At 35.4% G+C, this 20625-nt stretch overlaps 1 protein-coding gene and 1 long non-coding RNA gene across 3 annotated transcripts in view; one reads left to right on the forward strand and one right to left on the reverse strand.

Annotated features, from left to right (window-relative positions):
- Window positions 1-20625, reverse strand: part of LOC143247353 (sodium-dependent proline transporter-like) — a 72881-nt gene that overhangs the window by 46984 nt on the left and 5272 nt on the right. The window contains exon 1 of one of the 2 annotated variants that reach the window (XM_076495279.1): window positions 3156-3356. The exons of the other annotated variant lie outside the window; for it this stretch is intronic. Within the exon in view, the coding sequence (XP_076351394.1) occupies window positions 3156-3191 (36 nt within the window). The 5' untranslated portion in view covers window positions 3192-3356. Of the gene's footprint in view, window positions 1-3155; window positions 3357-20625 lie in introns of those variants that run through there. 2 annotated transcript variants of the gene reach the window in all.
- Window positions 15433-18836, forward strand: LOC143247349 (uncharacterized). The gene is made up of 2 exons (XR_013026523.1): window positions 15433-16791; window positions 18627-18836. It is a non-coding gene; the product is annotated as an uncharacterized LOC143247349 (long non-coding RNA).

Consider the following 20625-nt stretch of genomic DNA (forward strand, 5'->3'; position numbering starts at 1 on the left):
TCTTCTACAACGAATAGTGAGAGTGGCCGTAACATTATAACGCCCCTATGGCTGAAAGGGCGAACATGTTTGGTGGGATGTAACTTTGACGTCACGCTCCTCAGACTGCCGGGCCAATCTTTGATGTTAGTAGCAAGTACTGAACAGATATATAATAATTATCTCATTGTCTGTGCTTTAGAGAACTGTAAACTTGAGATTACAAAATTTTCATATCAGAAGTCTGCGAGAGCTAATGTTTAATAAATTCAAGTTTTTTTGTGCGTTTCATCCCTGGTTGTAGCGGCTGTTTATTTGTGGTTCAATCCGTTATGACAGTAATATACATTTCCTGAACTACCCGAGTATTTCAGTTACTCAATAATCTTATGCGTTCATGCACTCGTAGTTTATTTCAACCCCGTATCACTTCCACAACACTGTTTATTTTCCTGTACATTTTGTTATCAGCAAAAGCATCGAAGTTACGGTTGAGCTACCAACATTTAAGAGGAAAAAACAACAACAAAAAGGTCAGTTTCTACTATGTGTTTGTAAATACAAATAAATTGTTTGTTTGTCTTTGAATTTCGCGCAAAGCTACACGATGGCTATCGTGCTAATCGTCCCTAATTTTGCAGTGTAAGATTAGATGAAAGACAGCTAGTCATCATCACCCACCGCCAACACTTGGGCTACTCTTTCACCAACGAATAGTGGGATTGACTGTTACATTATAACGCCCGTACGGCTGAAAGGGCGAACATGTTTGGTGTAACGGGAATTTGAACCCGCGACCCTCGGGTTACGAGTCGAGAATACAAACCAAGCAATGAAGTAACTCGTGTATTTAAATTGTGCTAAATAGCACATGAAAATGTTAAGTACTTCAAAATTACTTAATCGAGCAAGAACGAAACAAATGAATCATACTGGAGAAATTGCACCATAGTTTAGATATATACTTCTTTTTTATTACTAGAGTTCTAATTTTTTTTATATACAAATTATGAATAAAATAACTAATCTTCAAAATCCCGAGTACATTTCATATTCTCTCTTCTATAGCTCCGTACACCGTACAGATGATTTACAGAACTAAAAGAAAACAACAAAAAATACCCACAATTCCTGATGAAACAACACAGTAGTTAAATAAGTAAATAAATAAAATAGAAATAAAGCATGAGAGATGATTAACTCAAACAACGTACACTCAAGGGTCCGGCACGGCCAGATGGTTAAGGCACTCGACTCGTAATCCGAGGGTCACGGGTTCGAATCACAGTTGCAAACATGCTCGCCCTTTCAGCTGTGGGTGACGTTATAATGTTACAGTCAATCCCACTATTCGTTGATAAAAGAGTACCCCAAGAGTTGGCGGTGGTTGGTTGGTGATAACTAGTTGCCTTCCCTCCAGTTTTACATTGCTAAATTAGGGACGACTAGCACAGATAGCCCTCGTGTAGCTTTGCGCGAAATTCAGAACAAACCAAACTCCAAAAACAATTAAATTCTGAAAGATTTTTCTATTTCAATGCATCAGTTTTGTTCAGAAATAAAACTCGACTATTACCTAATGTTAACGATACATAGTAGAAACACATTTTCATCACAAATTTGAGACAGGGAACAAATAATTCATCGAACTCTGATAAACTGGTGTAGTGTTATCTTTGCTGGAAAACAAAGTATAGTTCATTACTACCATGTCACCAAGAGTTACTGTATTCTGAATATCTACAACGCAAGAGTTCACTAATTAAACGCTATTATTATAATTACTTGATATTTATAATAATAATAATTTCAACGATGAACCAACTTTATCCATTCCCTCTGTGTTTGGATATTTTTATTCAGTTACCTCAAAATTTATTTTTGTTATTAACTCTATAATAGTCTGTATTTATACAATTATGAAATAAGAGTTTTATTTTGTGTTACACCATTTCTGGAAATAATACTCAATCAATTTTACATTCCTGGATTTAACAAGTTTTTATTGGACCATGGTTGTCGCGGTTTGGTTTGTTATGAATTTCGTGGGATATCTGCTCTAGCCGTCCTTAACTTTGCTGTGTAAGACTAGAGGGAAAGCAGTTTGTCATTACCACCCACCATCAACTCTTGGGCTACTCTTTGACTAACGGCTGAAAAAGTGAGCATGTTTGGTGTGATGGGGATTCGAACCCACGGCCCTCAGATTACGAGCCTTAACCATCTGGCTATGCCAGGCTAGGTTGTTGCGGCGTTTCAGTGAAACTAGGAATGATTTTGTACCGCGATTACGATACATAATTCGGAATATATCCAATAGAACTCAGCAAAAACAGCATTTTCAATGCCATTTAACGAGCATTGATTGCAATACATGATAAAATACACACAAGTTCGGACAAATGATTAAAATAAGGCGAGAAACAGTTTGCAGGAATTAACTCAGGAAGTTAATGGCCACTGCTTAGTTTTTCATATTTTACAGTTGCCCAACAGCAGGTATTATCTCGTCATTAAGAAAACTGCTTAATTTCAAGATAGCTCCAGTTCAATCTACACTTTAAATCTGATCAACGTGTGTTATTGTGTTATACCAGTTTCGGAGAATTCCACTCCTCATCAGTAACCTTAAACACAAGTTGACCAAATATATTGCAGCGAAAGTGTCAAGTGTACTCTTGGTGTGATATGAATAGTGGCCAACGATAATTTTGTTTCATTTAATTTATCTAGTGCACAAGTTTTTCTCATATCTACTATAAAGTACGTTCACACCAATATGTTGGACACTTTTCAGTATGATATAGGTCCAACGTATCTGTCTCTGGTTGTATTCATGGTTACTGATGAGACGTGGAATTCTCCGAAATTAGTAGAATCTTATAAGTTACGCTGATCGAAATATAAACTGAACCAGACCTCCTTTGAACTGGAACTTCGAAAATAAAGAATTTTCAGAATATTAAGTATATTTATTACACGTGTATAGTTTCTACATATTATATATATTCCGAATCTGTATAAAGCCTTATAGTTATAAAATCTTTCAGCAAATATTAGCTTAAAAAGTTCTAATGAATAGAACAGTTTGTGTCCCGAGATCTTGCCTTGGTGGAAATCTTAAACATCTTACCTTGCTGTCCCCATTTTAAATATTAATTTCGGAAACATCTTACCTTGCTGTCCCCCTTTTTAGTAATAACATCAGGCATCCCAATTTCTAGCGCCGTTCTGTTCTCCAAAATAATAAGTTTGTACAACCAGTGGTATCAACAAGTAGGCAAATAAAGATGAAATATTTTTCTAAGTTTGTAATCATCCGTTTCGCAGCTCAACGTACTATATTCCACTTTCGACAGTGTCACCTTTAATAAAGCTGTCAAACATCCAAACAGAATATTTACGTCTTCCCACGTGACTTGACCTTCAGTAACTTCCATAGAAAACATTCAGTTGGAAAGAGATTACGTCAATGGGGTTACAATTTTCACAGGAAGTGATAAGAAAATATTATATTCGGAAAATGATGATAAAGGTGTGTAGGTAGTAGTTAGAACTTTCTAATGAATTCATAAAAGTAACTTCTTGTTTATAAAGAATCCAGTTTAGTAACATAAATTACTTTTGAATTAAAATGTGTTTTTTGTGTTTTCTTTTAATTGATATTAGTAATTAGCTTATTCAGTCATCAGATTTTACACGTGTTACTTATGCTGCTGTTAAGCAACCAGTTTAATAGTATAGCACAAGAATACTATAACAACAGAAGGTTCATTTCCTAATCAGATTATTTAACGTCAGTTACAACCATGTTTTATGTAATTTGTACCAGAAAAGTTGAACACTTTCAATAAAAATTATAATTAATAATAATTAATATTAAAGGTGAGTAACAAATAACAGAAAGCCTCTATGACCGCTTCTCTGACGTCATGAGTTGAGTGACTTCGCTGTAAAGTGTTGCTTTCGCTCCTTACCCTAACAACGTCTAACAAAGTTGGGCCTGCTTAACAAATCACGAAACACAAAAGCGAAACTGTCACATTTACAATTTTATGTATCATGCTTATGATGTTTAGTTAATTAAGATATTGCTATTTAATAAATGTAATGCCATATACTAAATTTATATGATACTGTAGGTAACTCAAACACGATTTAATTAAATATAATAGTTTACATTACATAAACTTCTATGTTATTTAGTATGTGGCAAGTTCTGGTAACAGAACAGTACAGATTGTAGACGAATAATTTCTCGTGCTACTGGACAACTCCTAATTGTTTTAATTAATTCACTAACGCATTCAAGGAGACCTCGTTAAACGAGTCAGTCAAATTGAGAGATAGATGACTTATGACGAAATCAAACCAAAGATCAAATGAAAAGTATAAAAGTCGAATGAAAATGTATGTGTGTGTTTTTCTTATAGCAAAGCCACATCAGGCTATCTGCTGAGCCCACTGAGGGGAACCGAACCCTTGATTTTGGCGTTGCAAATCCGTAGACTTGTTGCTGTACAAGCGGGGCAATAATGAAAATTCAAGAGTAGCTTTGCATACAAAAATTTTAAGGAAAGTTAAGTTAAAGACAATATGTATGTGTGGTCATAAATCTCTACGCTGTATTCGACTTGTTGTTAGAGTATTTAAGTTAGGGTAATATTTGTTTGTTTTTAAATTTCGCGCAAAGCTACACGAGGGTTTATCTGCACTAGCCGTCTCTAATTTAGAAGTGTAAGACTAGAGGGAAAGCAACTAGTCATCACCAGTCACCGCCAACTCGTGAGCTACTCTTTTACCAACGAATAGTGGGATTGACTGTCACTCTTTAACGCCACCATGACTGAAAGAGCGAGCATGTTTGGTGTGAACAAGAAGCTAGGGTAAGGAAAGTTTTTTTTTTTTTTGTATTATACAACAAATTTTAATTATCTGATATATCGTGAGTTAACGATCACAGCTTCCAAAACAATTGATTCAGAAAATTTATATTAGTGTTGAATGAGCTGAATGAAAACTTTGATAGGTGGAGTATGTAAAGCTAAGTTGTGTATAAATTTGTATATACAGTTGTGTATAATGCGGAGATTTTATCTTAACTTGTATTGTAAAATCATTTTTAATAATATTCTTACTGAAGATTATAAGAAAAGTAGCGCTATCTGCGCTACCCGTCCCTATTTTAGTTGTGTAAGACTAGAGGGAAGGTAGTTAGTCATCATCACCCATCGCTAATTCTTGGGCTACTCTTTTACCAACGAATAGGGGCATTGACGGTCACATTATAACGCCCTCACAGCTAAAAGAGAGATCACGTTTGGTGCAACCGGGATTTGAACCCGCGACCCTCGGATTACGAGTCGAGGTGCCTCAACCACCTGATCATGTCGGGCCACTTCTCTAGATTTAGCTATCAAAGATTTTCAACTTTCAACAATTGTCTATTGATTAAAATATGCAGTTCTTTTTATTACACTACAATATTTTTAATGTGTTATTTGATGTATTTAACATTTAATATTTAATAAACAAGGGTATTAAAATAGATACATTTTGCAATTTTCCTTTCTCTAGAAATTAGTATGTTTTTGTAGGGTGAATTTCAGAGTTATTGTCAATCAATATTAGCATTATGTTATTTGATAATATTTTTCGCACTGGTTTGAACAGAATTACCTGAAGGTTAAAATTCTTGAAGGTTGTAACCGAGTTCTTTAGAAAACATAATATAATTTTTTTTTTGCAAGTAAACCAAAATTATTAGCTACTGTTTTGACATACTTTTCATGTAAAGATATTAAATACTCTACAGTTTTTGACGAAGTTTTTGTGTGAAAGTAATAAATGTAACTTTAAGGAAATATTCTGTTGCTGATTGTTTCTTTTACCCGTTCGAACCACAGTGAAAATTAATGAAGTTTTATTTCTTATTTTTACTTCAATTTGATGTTAAATGTTTAGGTGATTGTATCATAACGTTTTTAATGTGTTTTCGGCTATGTTTACGTTATTTGCAAAATGTTAGGTCCCTAACTTATCAAAAGCTTTACAAATATCCATTTTGAACAATGTTAAAGTATCCAGTGATAACATATTGTGTGGGATCGTAAACTATGGAGACAATTAAGACAAGGTGAGGAAAGATGTTCGTCATTCTTAATAATATCTGAAACCCTGTTACAATTAAAAAATATATTTATGGTTCATTTTGTAAGTGAAACATGTCGATCGTTTTTTGCTTTTGTCGCTTTGCACTAAGCTACACAATTGGCTATTTGTGCTCTCTCATGGCGGTTATCAGAACTACATTTTTAGCATTATAACCCTCCACACTTACAGTTGAGCCATTTTGAGGCTACCAATAAACAGGCTCGTGAACAGGAAGTGGAAAAAGGAAGCAACTGCCCAGGAGTCCCAGCAAATGAAACTTTGTTGTGCCGTAAAGCCCGCAAAGCGCCTTTAGGTTGTATCTTGTCTGGTGTTAATTTCTATGGTTGGAGTAACTAGATCAGTGTCTGAGTAATGCTCGATCTTATATTGGTCTTATGACATGGCAACTACATTGTAGTCTCACCTTCTTTCCAGATATATCCTACCAGGTTATCTGACAGGGTAACTACATTGTAGTCCTAACTTCTTTCCAGACATCTTCTACCAAGTTATCGGACAGAATAACTACATTGTAGTCTTACCTTCTTTCCAGATGTATCCTATCAGACCCAGGCTCCTTGGCCCGGCAAGACCAGGTGGTTAAGGTATTTGACTCGTAATTCGGGGGTCACTGGTTCGAATTGTCGTTACACTAAACATGCTCGCCCTTTGAGCCGGGGGTGTTATAATGTGACGGTCAATCCCACTATTCGTTGGTAAAAGAGTAGCCCAAGAGTTGGCAGTAGATGGTGGTGACTAGCTGCCTTCTCTCTAGTCTTACGCTGCTAAATTAGGGACTGCTAGCGCAGATAGCTCTCGTGTAGCTTTGCGTGAAATCTAAAACAAATCAAACACAAGCCTCTTTATTAGAACAATCAAACAGAAGTTGAGGGAATGTGGTGGAGATGAAGGATGTTGTGAACAATTGTCATCACTGTGACGACTTCGAATAACACAACTGGTTTAGATCAAGTTATAGACCCAAGGACTGACTGCCTGACTGGTCAAAAAGCAGGCGATTACCACACCCTGAAAATTGGATTCACGGTTGGCTACAAAACAGACATCGATATTCAGTGAGTAAATGTAATGATCGTGTATAGATAAAGCATTGTTTTGTTTGTTTGTTTTTTGGAATTTTGCTCAAAGCTATTCGAGGGCTATCTGTGCTAGCCGTCCCTAATTTAGCAGTGTAAGACTAGAGGGAAAGCAGCTAGTTATCACCACCTACCGCCAACTCTTGGGCTACTCTTTTACCAACGAATAGTGGGATTGACCGTCACATTATAACGCCCCCACGGCTGGGAGGGCGAGCATGTTTGGCGCGACGCGGGCACGAACCCGCGACCCTCCGATTACGAGTTGCACGCCTTACGTGCTAGGCCATGCCAGGCCAAAGCATTGTTAATAGAAGAAAACTGCTTGAAAGTGCTAATTGCGTATGTATGGAACTTGTAGGAAATGCTCTCGATATCAGTATGCCCAAAGTTCAAAATTGCACGAAAAGCAGATGATAAACAGTCGCAATGAAAGAAGGAAGGACTGGTTACGCCATTCTATGGAGAGTGATAAAGATGAAATGTCTAGCTGAAATACATTAGCTTTATTGACGCCAAAGAAACGACGTAGATCATCCTAGGAGTCAAGTGTGAAAACAAGGCGTTCATAGAGTTGTTGTAGTACTCCTACAGGGGGTGGGACCGATTTTTTTCTCAGCAGTTCTTTATTATCGAATCCACATTGACATTAAACTTTCCAAATATTTAGGTGTGTTCTTTTAATATTCACTTTTCAATTAAGAAATTAATTCTTATATAACATTAAAGTTTCAATTATAATTTACAATTTGATTCTAAACTTACTGATATCAAATCATAAAAAGAGTGGTTTAATAAAATTTTGAATGCAAGTTAACAAAATCGATGACATGGCCTTTGACCCCTCGCGAAATGGTTAATGTGAAAGGTTGCTTCAGTTTTCTGCTTAGGGACTTAAAATAAATTAAAGTTAAATTGAGGTGACGAAATCCTATTTGGGGTTAATGAGACAAAGCATTATTAAACACATCTAGTTTGCAATCAGTGGTTACGCTAAGATGTATGCTTCCCCTCGCGCCTATCCTAACATTCAACTGAAACAATTGGGTGGAAGCTAAATTTCCCAGAAGGCACTGCCTTCTGTTACTCGCAACTGTATGCAAGGTTGTTTTTTTTGTAGATTAAAGCCACGTTAGGCTGTCTGCTGTATCCACCGCGGGGAATCGAACCATGGATTTTAGAATTGTAATTTCTTAAACCTATGCAAAGAAAACTCAGCCAACAAAATATTGTTAAATCCTGTTTAGCCGTGAAAACTGCAAAAAACTGCAAATAATACAAAACGATACTGTTTTATAACTTATTAATGCATATCCGTATTTTATTTTGCATAAGCTGTTTCGTGAAGATATGTTTAAATTTTAAATTGTTCACCTAGTTTATATAATAATTTCATGTTAATTTAATTTATTAAATGGTTTAATTCGTAGACTTAGTGTGGAAATGAAGAAACGCCGAACTGTAGTACAACCTTGTACTACAGACAAGCATTTCTTGTAACATTAATGAAAAAAATAACCATTTTCTTCCTAGAATTTTTTGGTCACTCTCCCAGTGCCTCATCGACAGGTCTCACGAGTTATAACGTTAAAAACTGTGTTCCGATACCCCTCGTAGAAATAGCATAGATAGCCGATTGTGCAGTTTTTTGTTTAACTTTAAACAAAATTTAAATTAAAAACCATAACAAATAAACAAACCAATTTTCCACTTATCCTTAAAAAAAACAACACCAACGACTTAGTCCCTAAACTAATTTTTTCCTTTTGAATTATTTCTCAACCAAAACGTTTCCGAGTTTAAGACATTAGTGATATCTTGACGAAAGATAAAGTATCATCTCATTTATTACACAAAATAAACCTATCATAATAGTTGTATCACTACAGTTATGAGTAGTTGGAAGAACGGCACGTCTGAATAAAGAAGTACTAACTAAATTATTAAAGATAATCTACAACTAGTTGTTTATTGATAACGAAACAGGTTGGTAATGCTCGAAAATATCTTGTTATCAGTCGTAAATATTTAGTTTACTATCATGATGACAGAGAAGGAGAGTTGTGTGAAGATTAGTTATCACTCGGAAAGGTATTCAGAAATAGATATAAAAAGTTTTGTTTTGTCGTATAAAAAAATTAAGGTAAATAATTTAGCGTCCATATTTCATTTTTATAGCTTATTGAAATAAGGACTATAAAACTTATCTCTGTAGAACTGTAAATAGGAGTGGGGACAGTGAACATTAAATTTCTGATAAGTTTTAGGTCATCAAGATGATAATTCTTGAAAGAGTAAAATTTGTCTTTGACGCAGAAAAATAAGCCCCCGCTACTACAGTGGTAAGTATAAAATCAGGGGTTCGATTCTCCTCGGTGGGCTCAGCAGATAACCCGATGTGGCTTTACTATAAGAAAACTATTCACACACATAAACCTCCAAAAAACACGATTATGAATATTTTGGCCCGGCATGGCCAGGTGGATAAAGGCATTCTACTCGTAATCGCGAGTCGCGCGATAGAATCCCCGTCGCACCAAACATGCTCGCCCTTTCAGCTGTGGGGGCGTTATAATGTGACGTTCAATCTCACTACTTGTTGGTAAAAGAGTAGCCCAAGAGTTGGCGGTGGGTGGTGATGACTAGCTGCCTTCCCTCTAATCTTACACTGCTAAATTAAGGACGGCTAGCGCAGATAGCCCTCGAGTAGCTTTGCGCGAAATACAAAAACAAACAGAAAAATAAATGAAACCTAAACCATTCTAATGCAGCAAATAAATAAAACTTTCCTATCATTTTCGTGAGGGAAACGTGTGAATGTTTTAAATGTAGTATAATTTGATTTTATATTTTCTAAGAAACAGCTATTTTGTAAAATGTTTCATTTTCTCAAAGATTATATAATATTTTCACAAATGATGTTACTATTTATAATAGATAGGGAAGTAAAATATTAAGTGAAAGCAATAAGCAATATTAAGTCTTGTGAAGAAACAACGCTGTTCAGAATTCCATCACCACAAAACATGAAGAATGAAACTTGAAAATTAATAGAAACTGACACATTAAGAACTAACTACAATATTAATTTTTAAATGTATTATAAAAACACCAAATTATTATGAAACATTAAAACTGCTTTTTGTTCAGGTACGATACACATAGTGACCAGTCCAGAAGTAGCAGTACACCGCCAGTGACTAGTAAGAAATATTTTAAGCTGTAAACAAGTATTTCCACAGCTAGGTTTACAGAGAGAACAAATTCGAAATATTTTTCTAATGTTAAGACTGATCAGTTCCGTATTAATTAACAACCCTTGATACTGTGGCGCCCTCTGAAAAAAACACTAAGCGAGATTAGCATGACACCGGTGGGTAGTCATGTGATGAAAGAAAACATGAAAGTTTACAGATGAGTGACCTGAAGATGACAGTTTTTTCACTTTACAGTATAGTAACACACAACTGAGCGAGAATTGGAAATACATTTTAATGTTTGTCAGAAGGTCTTTAATTTAAGATTTGCACTGTATTAGTTGAAAATAACGATAAAATACTGAGAAAATAATTCCTTTTGGTTTGTGTTTAAAGATAAATGTATTTTTAATGATTCAGTTTAAATTTAACTTGAATGAAAACGCAAGTCACCTTTCACTAAGGAAATTAATAAAAGAACTTGTTCATGCATAAATTTGATTGGGTGTAAATACGTTTCGGAAAGAAGTACGGGTGTTTAAAAATTAAAAGCACTGAGCATAAAATTCGTGAAATGTGTCGCTGGATTCACGGTCTTTACTTTCTCATTATAAGAGTTGATCTCCAATTTTATTTTTTCACGTGTGTAACAGATGCAGAATAAAAAACAAAGTAATAAAAGTATTGATACCAGATGATAGTAAACAGTTGTAAGTATTAAAAATGAAATTCGCTCTATCAGTTGAGTTGTTTGATAAATAAACTGGATCTAATTTGTTTGTTTTATGAAGCTTGCGTAGAGCTACACGAGGGCTACCTGCGCAAGCTGCCCCTAATTTAGTAGTGTAAGACTAGAGGGAAGGCAACTAATCATAACCGCCCATCGTCAACTCTTGGGTCACTCTTTTAACTAACGAATAGTGGGATTGACTGGGACTCAAATCCTCAACTCTAAGACCACTAGTCGAGCGCTTTAACTACCTGGCCATGCCAGGCCCGGATGTAATTTGAGTCTGCTAGATCACTTACCATTAAATTTGTTAAAACCTTCCAGGAGCCACTATTGTCACCAGAACCTGTCCATCTGATTTAAAACCTTCTGTTCATGAATATATGACTGCAATTCAGTCTTATGTATATAGTACTGCTGATTAAAGAAAACACTCGGACAAAAGTAACCTCATAATTATACTTGGTTTATCGAAATAATCTTAAATTCGTTATAATCATTCGTATTGCAGAAGAAAATCGTCTCTAACGTTATACGCAACAGAAGTTTTTCTCTTTACTGACACGGCATGGTCAGGTGGGTTAAGGCGTTCGACTCGTAATCTGAGGGTCGCGGGTTCGAATCCCCGTCGCACCAAACATGTTCGCCCTTTCAACCGTGGGGGCGTTATAATGTTACGGTCAATCCCACTATTCGTTGGTAAAAGAGTAGCCCAAGAGTTGGTGGTGGGTGGTTTTGACTAGTTACCTTCCCTCTAGTCTTACATTGCTAAATTAGGGACGGCTAGCGCAGATAGCCCTCGAGTAGCTTTGCGCGAAATTGAAAAACAAACAAATTAGATCCAGTTTATTTATCAAACAACTCGACCGAGAGCGAAGTTCATTTTTAATACTTACAATTCTCTTTACTTTTTTAGTATTCGTCAAGTTTGGGTAGTTTTTAAACACAACTTCCTGGCCCGCACGCGCATGGAAGTTAATTGTCTTTATTCGCCTTAAAAAGGTATTACGTTTAACATTTTGTATACTCGTTTGTAGACAATATTTCTCCGAATAAAACGTATTATGTAAAGATCAATGTTGTATAACTTAGGTTTTGATATGATTACCATCTTTATTTGTGTTTTGAATTTCGTGCAAAGCTACATGAGGGCTATCTGCGCTATCTGCCCCTAATTTAGCAATGTAAGACTGGAGGGAAGGCATCTAGCCATCATCACCTATCGCCAACTATTGGGCTACTCTTTTACCAACGAATAATGGGATGGACCATTACATTATAACGCCTTCATGGTTGAAATGGAGAGCATGTTTGGTGTGACGGGGATTCGAACCTGCGACCCTCATGTTACGAGTCCAGCGCCTTAACCACCTGGCGAGGCCGTGCCCATGATTACTGTGTTGAGAAAGTTAATGTCGAGAGTCAGTCCTTTCATTTTATTTATTAATTTCTACAGAATTTTCATAAAAGAAATTTAGGTGACAAATACCTTCACGAACCCATGAAAAAAGCAATTACCGTTTTAGCTCATTAAGTAATATGTATTTATAGTGAGCTTTGGGATATCCTACTGACGGGTACTTCAATAAATCCTAAGATACCGAGAGAAATAGACAAACACGAGATGTTGTTGACTGTGCCGAAAAGATTGTTATGACAACCATATAATGTGCAAGCACTCGATGTCAACAGAAAAAATCTTATCACAACTGATTGCTTATGTTTGCTCAGAAAGTAATTATTATGATTTACAGGAATTCGTTTCAATTACTAAACAACTTACCAAACACTCATGACCTTAACCCTACAGGGTAGAAGAAAAAATAGTGTTTGTATACGATACACGTGTTCACCAACACAGGTATTTTTTTCCCTTAGGTTTAGTGAAATATCAAACATAATTTGTGGAAGTTGTAATATAGTATATGCTGGAAAACGAATAATCAATAAATTCTTAAAATACTCAGTAAGTTCATATACAGATATCATGACATGATTAAAGGAAAACAGTAATTAAAATCACGTAAAAATCTTTAACGAAATTGTTCTGGAACTGTCTTCAAACAGATAAAAATATAGTTAAAGATCCTAGGGTAAAAGCTATTATGTGGGATTACAAAACGTACCCTAGGTTTTGGAGTTGGTTTGTTTGTTTTGTTTTTGAATTTCGCACAAAACTACTCGCAGGCTACCTGTTCTAGTCGTCCCTAATTTAGCAGTGTAAGACTAGAGGGAAGGCAGCTAGTCATCACCACCCACCGCCAACTCTTGGGCTACTCTTTTACCAACGAATAATGGGATTGAACGTCACATTATAACGCCCCCACGGCTGAAAGGGCGAGCATGTTTGGCGCGACCGGGATATTCGGAGTTGGTATCCTGATAGATGGTGTATCCCCACGTAGTCACCTCCAAAACCTGGAGTACATTTTTTAATCCCATATTGCAGCTTTTTTTTACCCTAGGATCTTTAAGCTCTTTTCAGTTAATGCAGCGTTTTTTGTTCAACTTGTTATTGTTTCGGCTTATTTTTTGAGATGTAAGAAACTAATAAAATTAGTCAGAGGTTTAGATTTGCTGAATTTAATTTCATTGAAATATATTTATTTTCACTAATATATATATATATATATATATTGTAGACCACTTTCATTTTCAAACATGTTATTAAATCTATCGCTGATTGCACTTAATTAATACTAGAATTAAATATTTTACTTTACAGAAAACCGTTGCTCTGTTAGAAAGTAAAAGATTTTCATTACCTAGTAAGTAATCAAGCTATTATTCATACACATTATTTCTTATCGGGCTTCCAAGAGTTGACCATAGAAGGTGATGAGTAGCTGCTTTCCCGCTAGTCTTTCAATTCAAAATTAAGTAGGCCTGGCATGGCCAAGCGTGTTAAGGCGTGCGACTCGTAATCTGATGGTCGCGGGTTCGCAACACCGTTGCGCCAAACATGCTCGCCCTTCCAGCCGTGGGGGCGTTATAATGTGACGGTCAATCCCACTATTCGTTAGTAAAGAGTAGCCCAAGTGTTGGCAGTGGGGGGTGATGACTAGCTGCCTTCCATCTAGTCTTACACTGCTAAATTAGGGACGGCTAGCACAGATAGCCCTCGAGTAGTTTTGTGCGTAATTCAAAAACAAACAAAACAAACAATCAAAATTAAGTACGCGAAACTCAGCAAAGAAAATAAATAAAACATTTTCTTTGTTGCTCATATTTGAAAAATAACTATAAGAAAATCCTAAACCTGAAACAATCGTTATTAAATGAAAACTTTGAAGTGTTGGAAGCATGGGTTCTCAAGCACTTTTGTATTTGCTAACAGGTGATGAAGAGGTGAAAACAACCTTACACAATATTCAGTCTCAACAAATCCAGTAAAATAGACTAGTTTTCTATTGGTCATCATTGCCATGATGCTAGTTATTCCAGCATTAATAGTTTGATTTATTTTGAATTTCGCGCAAAGCTACATGAGGGCTATCTGCGCTAGCCGTCCCTAATTTAACAGTGTGAGACTAGAGGGAAGACATTTAGTCATCACCACCCGCCCCCAATCTTGGGCTACTCTTTTACCAGTGAATACTGCGATTAGCTGTCTTATTATAATGCTCCCACGGTTGATAGAGTGAGCATGTTTGGTGTTACTGGGACTTGAATCTGGGACCCTTAAATTACGAGTCGATTGCCTTAACCATCTAGCCATACCAGGCCAGCATTAATGGATGGCCATTAGATTATTTAAGTTAAACGTTTTACAACGTTAAGGCTTGCAATGACTCTGCAGTAATTTCGAAAGTACAATACTAAAAATTGGTTTCAAACACTTGTGGTTGGCACAACATAATGGTCGGGCATGACCATGTGGTTTAAGCAATCGACTCGTAATCTGAGAGTCGCGGGTTCGACTCCCCGTCACACCAAACATAAGGAAAATGATACGAAAATACATGTTAATTTTAAACATGAAACAAATTTCGAAATAGTAGAATTATTTGAGATAAAAAAAACCATACATTTAAACCAGATGTTTGTAGGACTCAAAGATTGCAGTTTAATTTACTTTCTAACTTTATCTCATGTGAATGTTTGCTGGAGCACGTGTAAGCCAGACAGTTTACCTGTACGGCTGGTTTTGGTGAAATTTGCCTACTGGTTTATCCTGGTTCTGTAGTTTTAATATAATGTATATGTTCACGTGCTTGATGTCTGAGTCAGTATCCTGTTTGCACAATGTATAAACCACTGCACTTTTTTTACAAGTTGTACATTCAATAACACATGTAAAGCATTGTCTTATGTGGAAAGTCTTTTTTTTCCTTGTGTATATTTGATATTGTTAATATGTGGGCAGGTGACACATTTGTTTCATCTTCGAGTGCCTGGTGTACTGTGGTGGCTTCGTTTGCAAGTGTGAGTACCGTGATGGCTTTGTTTACGTGTGTGAGTACCTGGTGTACCGTGATGGCTTTGTTTACGTGTGTGAGTACCTGGTGTACCGTGATGGCTTTGTTTACGTGTGTGAGTACCTGGTGTACCGTGATGGCTTTGTTTACGTGTGTGAATACCTGGCGTACCGTGATGGCTTTGTTTACGTGTGTGAGTACCTGGCGTACCGTGATGGCTTTGTTTACGTGTGTGAGTACCTGGCGTACCGTGATGGCTTTGTTTACGTGTGTGAGTACCTGGTGTACCGTGATGACTTTCGTTTAAGGTTCCTATGTGTGTGTTTTCTTATAGCAAAGCCACATTGGGTAATCTGCTGTCTACCGAAGAAAATCGAACCCCTGATTTTAGCGTTGTAAATCCGTAGACTTACCGCTGGTTTTTGAATACCACAATTTCTTCTGGTTTGAGTCACGTCTGCAAATATTAATTGGTGTCTTCTTTGAAACGGATTTCTTCAGTAACTATAATGCAACTATTTAGCACAATATGCTTGACTTACTTGGTGCCAGGATTGAATATTAAGACAAGTGGAATACGATTAGTGTGCACTTCTTTTTTTCTTTTTGGTAGAGTTAAGAATTTTTCTTTTTGCATCAAATTACACATAGCAATTACTAATTTTGAATTGGAAGGAGAGTATAGTTTTTACGCATTTTGTTGTTTATAACTTTAGAATGTTTTCATTAAAGTAAACGAGGAAGAGGATAGTTCTGTGTATGTTGTTGTGTTTATCTTCTTTATTGAAAACATTCGAAAGTTATTATATTTCTGTTTTAATTTCATAATAGTCAATGTTGATTCATGGCTCATGAAGTCTCAAGTCAACTGTTTATTTGGAGACCATTTTATTTATATTTTTGTTTTTTACTCGTACTTTACAGTTTTGTCGCGTTATTTTATTTTGTATTTATAGCAAAGTTCTGAAACTATCCGTTGCCGTTCTTAATTTGGAAAAGAAACTAGAGGAAAGATCGTTAGACAAGATCACCAATCGCCAGCTCGTGAGCTACTGTAATTAATTAGTGAAATTTGAACGTCACTGTTATAACGCAGCCACGACTTCAAAGTGCAGACCGTGATATTCATTTGTTTTGGTAACAAATGGCGAATCACGGAACCTCTAATCCACAATCCGATAGACTAACCACTTGTCAATGCTCGGCCCTCTTATAAGGTACTCGCAGCTCAATTATTATTTTGTGTTAACGCCCGACTTGCAAACTGGACCATCGCCTATTTAATGAGTGATTAGAGTCTAATGCTTTATTTATAACTTCAAAGTCTGTTTTCACTGATGCAATTCTAGGTTAACCTGTTTATTGACTTTTGTAAGATCTGTTACTTTATCCAAATTTTAAAGTATTACAGAGTTATTAGTAACTAAACATTGGGTTCACAAAATTAATAATACTTTAGAAGATAACAGTTTATCCTGTTTATTTCGGATTTATTAATTTAATGATACATTTAGAGCCAATCTATATTTTTAGAACTTTTATTTTTATGGTTCACGACATTTTCAGGATCCATGAGATAACTAAAAATCGTAAGAAGAGTTACTACAATTCTTTATTTTTAGTTTTACTAACCGAAACTGAAATAACGGTAACTCTATTTACTACTGAATGAAGCAGTTTGTAAAATGTATATCTCTAAAAATGAACTCCTGGTTAAACCAGCACGTGATTGTTTATTATAACCGCAAGGATCGTTATTGGTGCTTAAAAAAGCCAACTTGCAATTTCACTTCTATGTTGCAACGCACCGCATATTATATAGACACGGAAGTATATCTTAGTTCTTTAGTATTTCCATAACATGTTTTTATTTTCGTTTTTTGAAGTTGATGAGATATCAGAATAGGTCACTTTAGCCTCACTCTCTTATTCACTATTATGAGAAGAGCAAGTTTAACAGCTGTGAATCATGTAAATGTAGTAAGTTATTATGTGCAGTTCGTGGGCATACATGAATTGCGTCGTGTGTTTACAAGTATGGTGTACAAGCGTACCATTTGTTTGCTACATCCTAATTTTAACACAGGAAATTTCAAAAACGATGTATGTGCAGTTTCTATATAAGAAAGTCCTTAAGTTACCGCTCTTGCTACAACTAACTATTGTTCCGTGTTATTCATCTTGAGTAGCACCTATTGTAAACCCTTGGTAAAGATATCTATATAGTCATCTGAAGTATGTGAAATTAGACAATTATTTCTTCAACTGGCAGTCATGTAATGCCTGAAATTAATGATTTATTGTATGTTTCAATCATTTATTTCGGTGACATAACATTTAAAACTGCTGATGAATAAGAATAAATATATGCAGTATAAAGGAACAAACGTTGAAAAAAAAAAGTTAGTTGAATATTTAAGTCTGTTGCTTGTTATAAACGTTAGGCTTAGCAGTATATACATATTTAAAACTTTCTTTTAACAAGTTCGTAAGTTTTTTAATTTTATAACTTTTGTTTAACGGGTACAAAACCTTTGTACATATGAATCATTAAACATCAGCAACGAATGTATTTTAGGCGAAAGCTGTTTAGTCTTGTTATCAGCTCAGTGTCTGTTTATTATTGATATATATAAGTGTAACAGATGTAACACAGCAAATCTAATGTGCCACCTCCAAAGTCTGTTGCTCAAGGCTTGTGTCTTGCAAACGCTGAAACATAAATCAGTTGAAAACTATAAGCACCTTTTGTGCCCAAAAAACTTATATGTCAGCCTAGGAAAAGTATACATTTTGTAAAATATTGTGAACTAAAAAAACAAAACTTTTTTTATTCGCCATTTTGATAATACATGTAATGATGGCATTGAGTCATCTGAAGTTAAAGTTCAGAATGATTTACATGCGGTGATAACACGAATTCATCTGGAGTTAAAGTTCCGAATGATATTACATGTAGTGATGCCATAGAGTCATCTGGAGTTAAAGTTCAGAATGATATTACATTTAAAGATGGCATAAAGTTGAGTTGAAAATGACATTTACTTTACAGGAAGAACTCAAGGCGAAAAACTGTTACAAAATCGATAAGAAAGTCTGGAGAAAGAACAACGACTAAAAGCTATTAGTCTCCGTTTTAACTTGTATTGGTTCAGAGCACAGTCAGCCCATTGTGTAGAAAAACATAACTGGCCTCTTCTTGTTTCTATTTCATGTTGAAGTTTTACGTAATGTGATTGCAAATAAAAAGTTTCCACTGTCAGTTGTTATTATGGCATTGAGTCATCTGAAGTTAAAGTTCAGAATGATTTACATGCGGTGATAACACGAATTCATCTGGAGTTAAAGTTCCGAATGATATTACATGTAGTGATGCCATAGAGTCATCTGGAGTTAAAGTTCAGAATGATATTACATTTAAAGATGGCATAAAGTTGAGTTGAAAATGACATTTACTTTACAGGAAGAACTCAAGGCGAAAAACTGTTACAAAATCGATAAGAAAGTCTGGAGAAAGAACAACGACTAAAAGCTATTAGTCTCCGTTTTAACTTGTATTGGTTCAGAGCACAGTCAGCCCATTGTGTAGAAAAACATAACTGGCCTCTTCTTGTTTCTATTTCATGTTGAAGTTTTACGTAATGTGATTGCAAATAAAAAGTTTCCACTGTCAGTTGTTATTATGGGCGATCTTTATCTTGTTTTTGTTAATTGTTGTAATGTATAATGTGTGTGTGTGTGTTGATTGTGAAATGAATTTGAAGATTTCTAATGTTTATCTAAGATAATTATTCAGACAGTAACAAAGGATTTTTGTTTGTTTGGCTATTACAAGTTACGTACCCATATTAAGAAATAACTAGTAACAAATATTCAGAATTGTTTATCATAATATGCGTAATATTTAGATTATATTAAAGACAATAGGATGACGTGAGCTCCTTCGCCTATATTACTGTGCTAGAGAAACGATTCGTTACTTCGAGAAACGCAATTCAAATAGCGCATTAATAAATAACAGACGAGGATTTAGAAAAAGGTGATCAGGTCAGTTGAGTCAACTATCATTCAAATCTCACAATATTATCATCATATATGCTTTTCTAGATGACTTGTGTGCTAGGTTCTGGCAGGAAGAATGAAATCGGTTGTGTATGTCGTAAGACGGACCACATTTTGTTAGACCTTGTTTGATTGTAAAATTGGAAAGCAGGGTAACAATAACTTAATACCAGAACGTCACAAAGTCTAAGCTCATCTTATGATACATAACTTTCACTCTACTGCTGAGACTGGTGTGATGAGCCTTCAGCAAGTTATTACAGCCTGCACAGTTACCACGTTTTAGTTCTATCGAATCCTTAAAATTGACTTCATAGTTTTAAAACACGAGGTCATATTGGTATTCCTATTGAAACCTTCCTGCCGAACTTTGACGCCTTTTTCGACGGGTTACGATGACCTAAATTTATATTAAATCATCCTAAAAACGCGCTTAGACTTTCAGTTCACGTCATATACCAAATAATACATCATCTCATATAGAAGTAATATTTCGTAGAGAGAGGGAATTATATTAGTTTAGCTGTGTACAAGAAGAATTATTTTTCTCGTCGGTCAAATATTTCATTTATAACCATTTGAAAATTCCACACCATCTTCGATTTTATAATTTTTTATAAACAAAAGGATACACTTGGACAAAGGTTATTTTTAATTGTTGTTACTTTACTTAGTTACACATTTTATGAAATAATATTCAATACTGTTTGTTTAAGAATTGCAAGAAACTATACAAAGGCTATCTACGTATAGCCTTTCTTAGTTTTCAACTTATTATACACTAGCGAGAAGGCTGTTTTTCGCTAACGTATTGTCGGACTGACTGTCACATTATATCGTCCACTCAGCTGAAAGGGCGAGCATGTTCAGCACCGACTTTATTGTTGTGACTCACTGAATGCAAGTAGAGGGATCTAACCACCATGCCATGCCTTGCCAAGCCAAAATTAAAAATAACAGTTTTCATGGAATGTTTAAGCTAAATAATA

Source organism: Tachypleus tridentatus, chromosome 3 (genome assembly GCF_004210375.1).
Source record: "Tachypleus tridentatus isolate NWPU-2018 chromosome 3, ASM421037v1, whole genome shotgun sequence".
NCBI classification, from domain to species: Eukaryota; Metazoa; Arthropoda; class Merostomata; order Xiphosura; family Limulidae; genus Tachypleus; species Tachypleus tridentatus.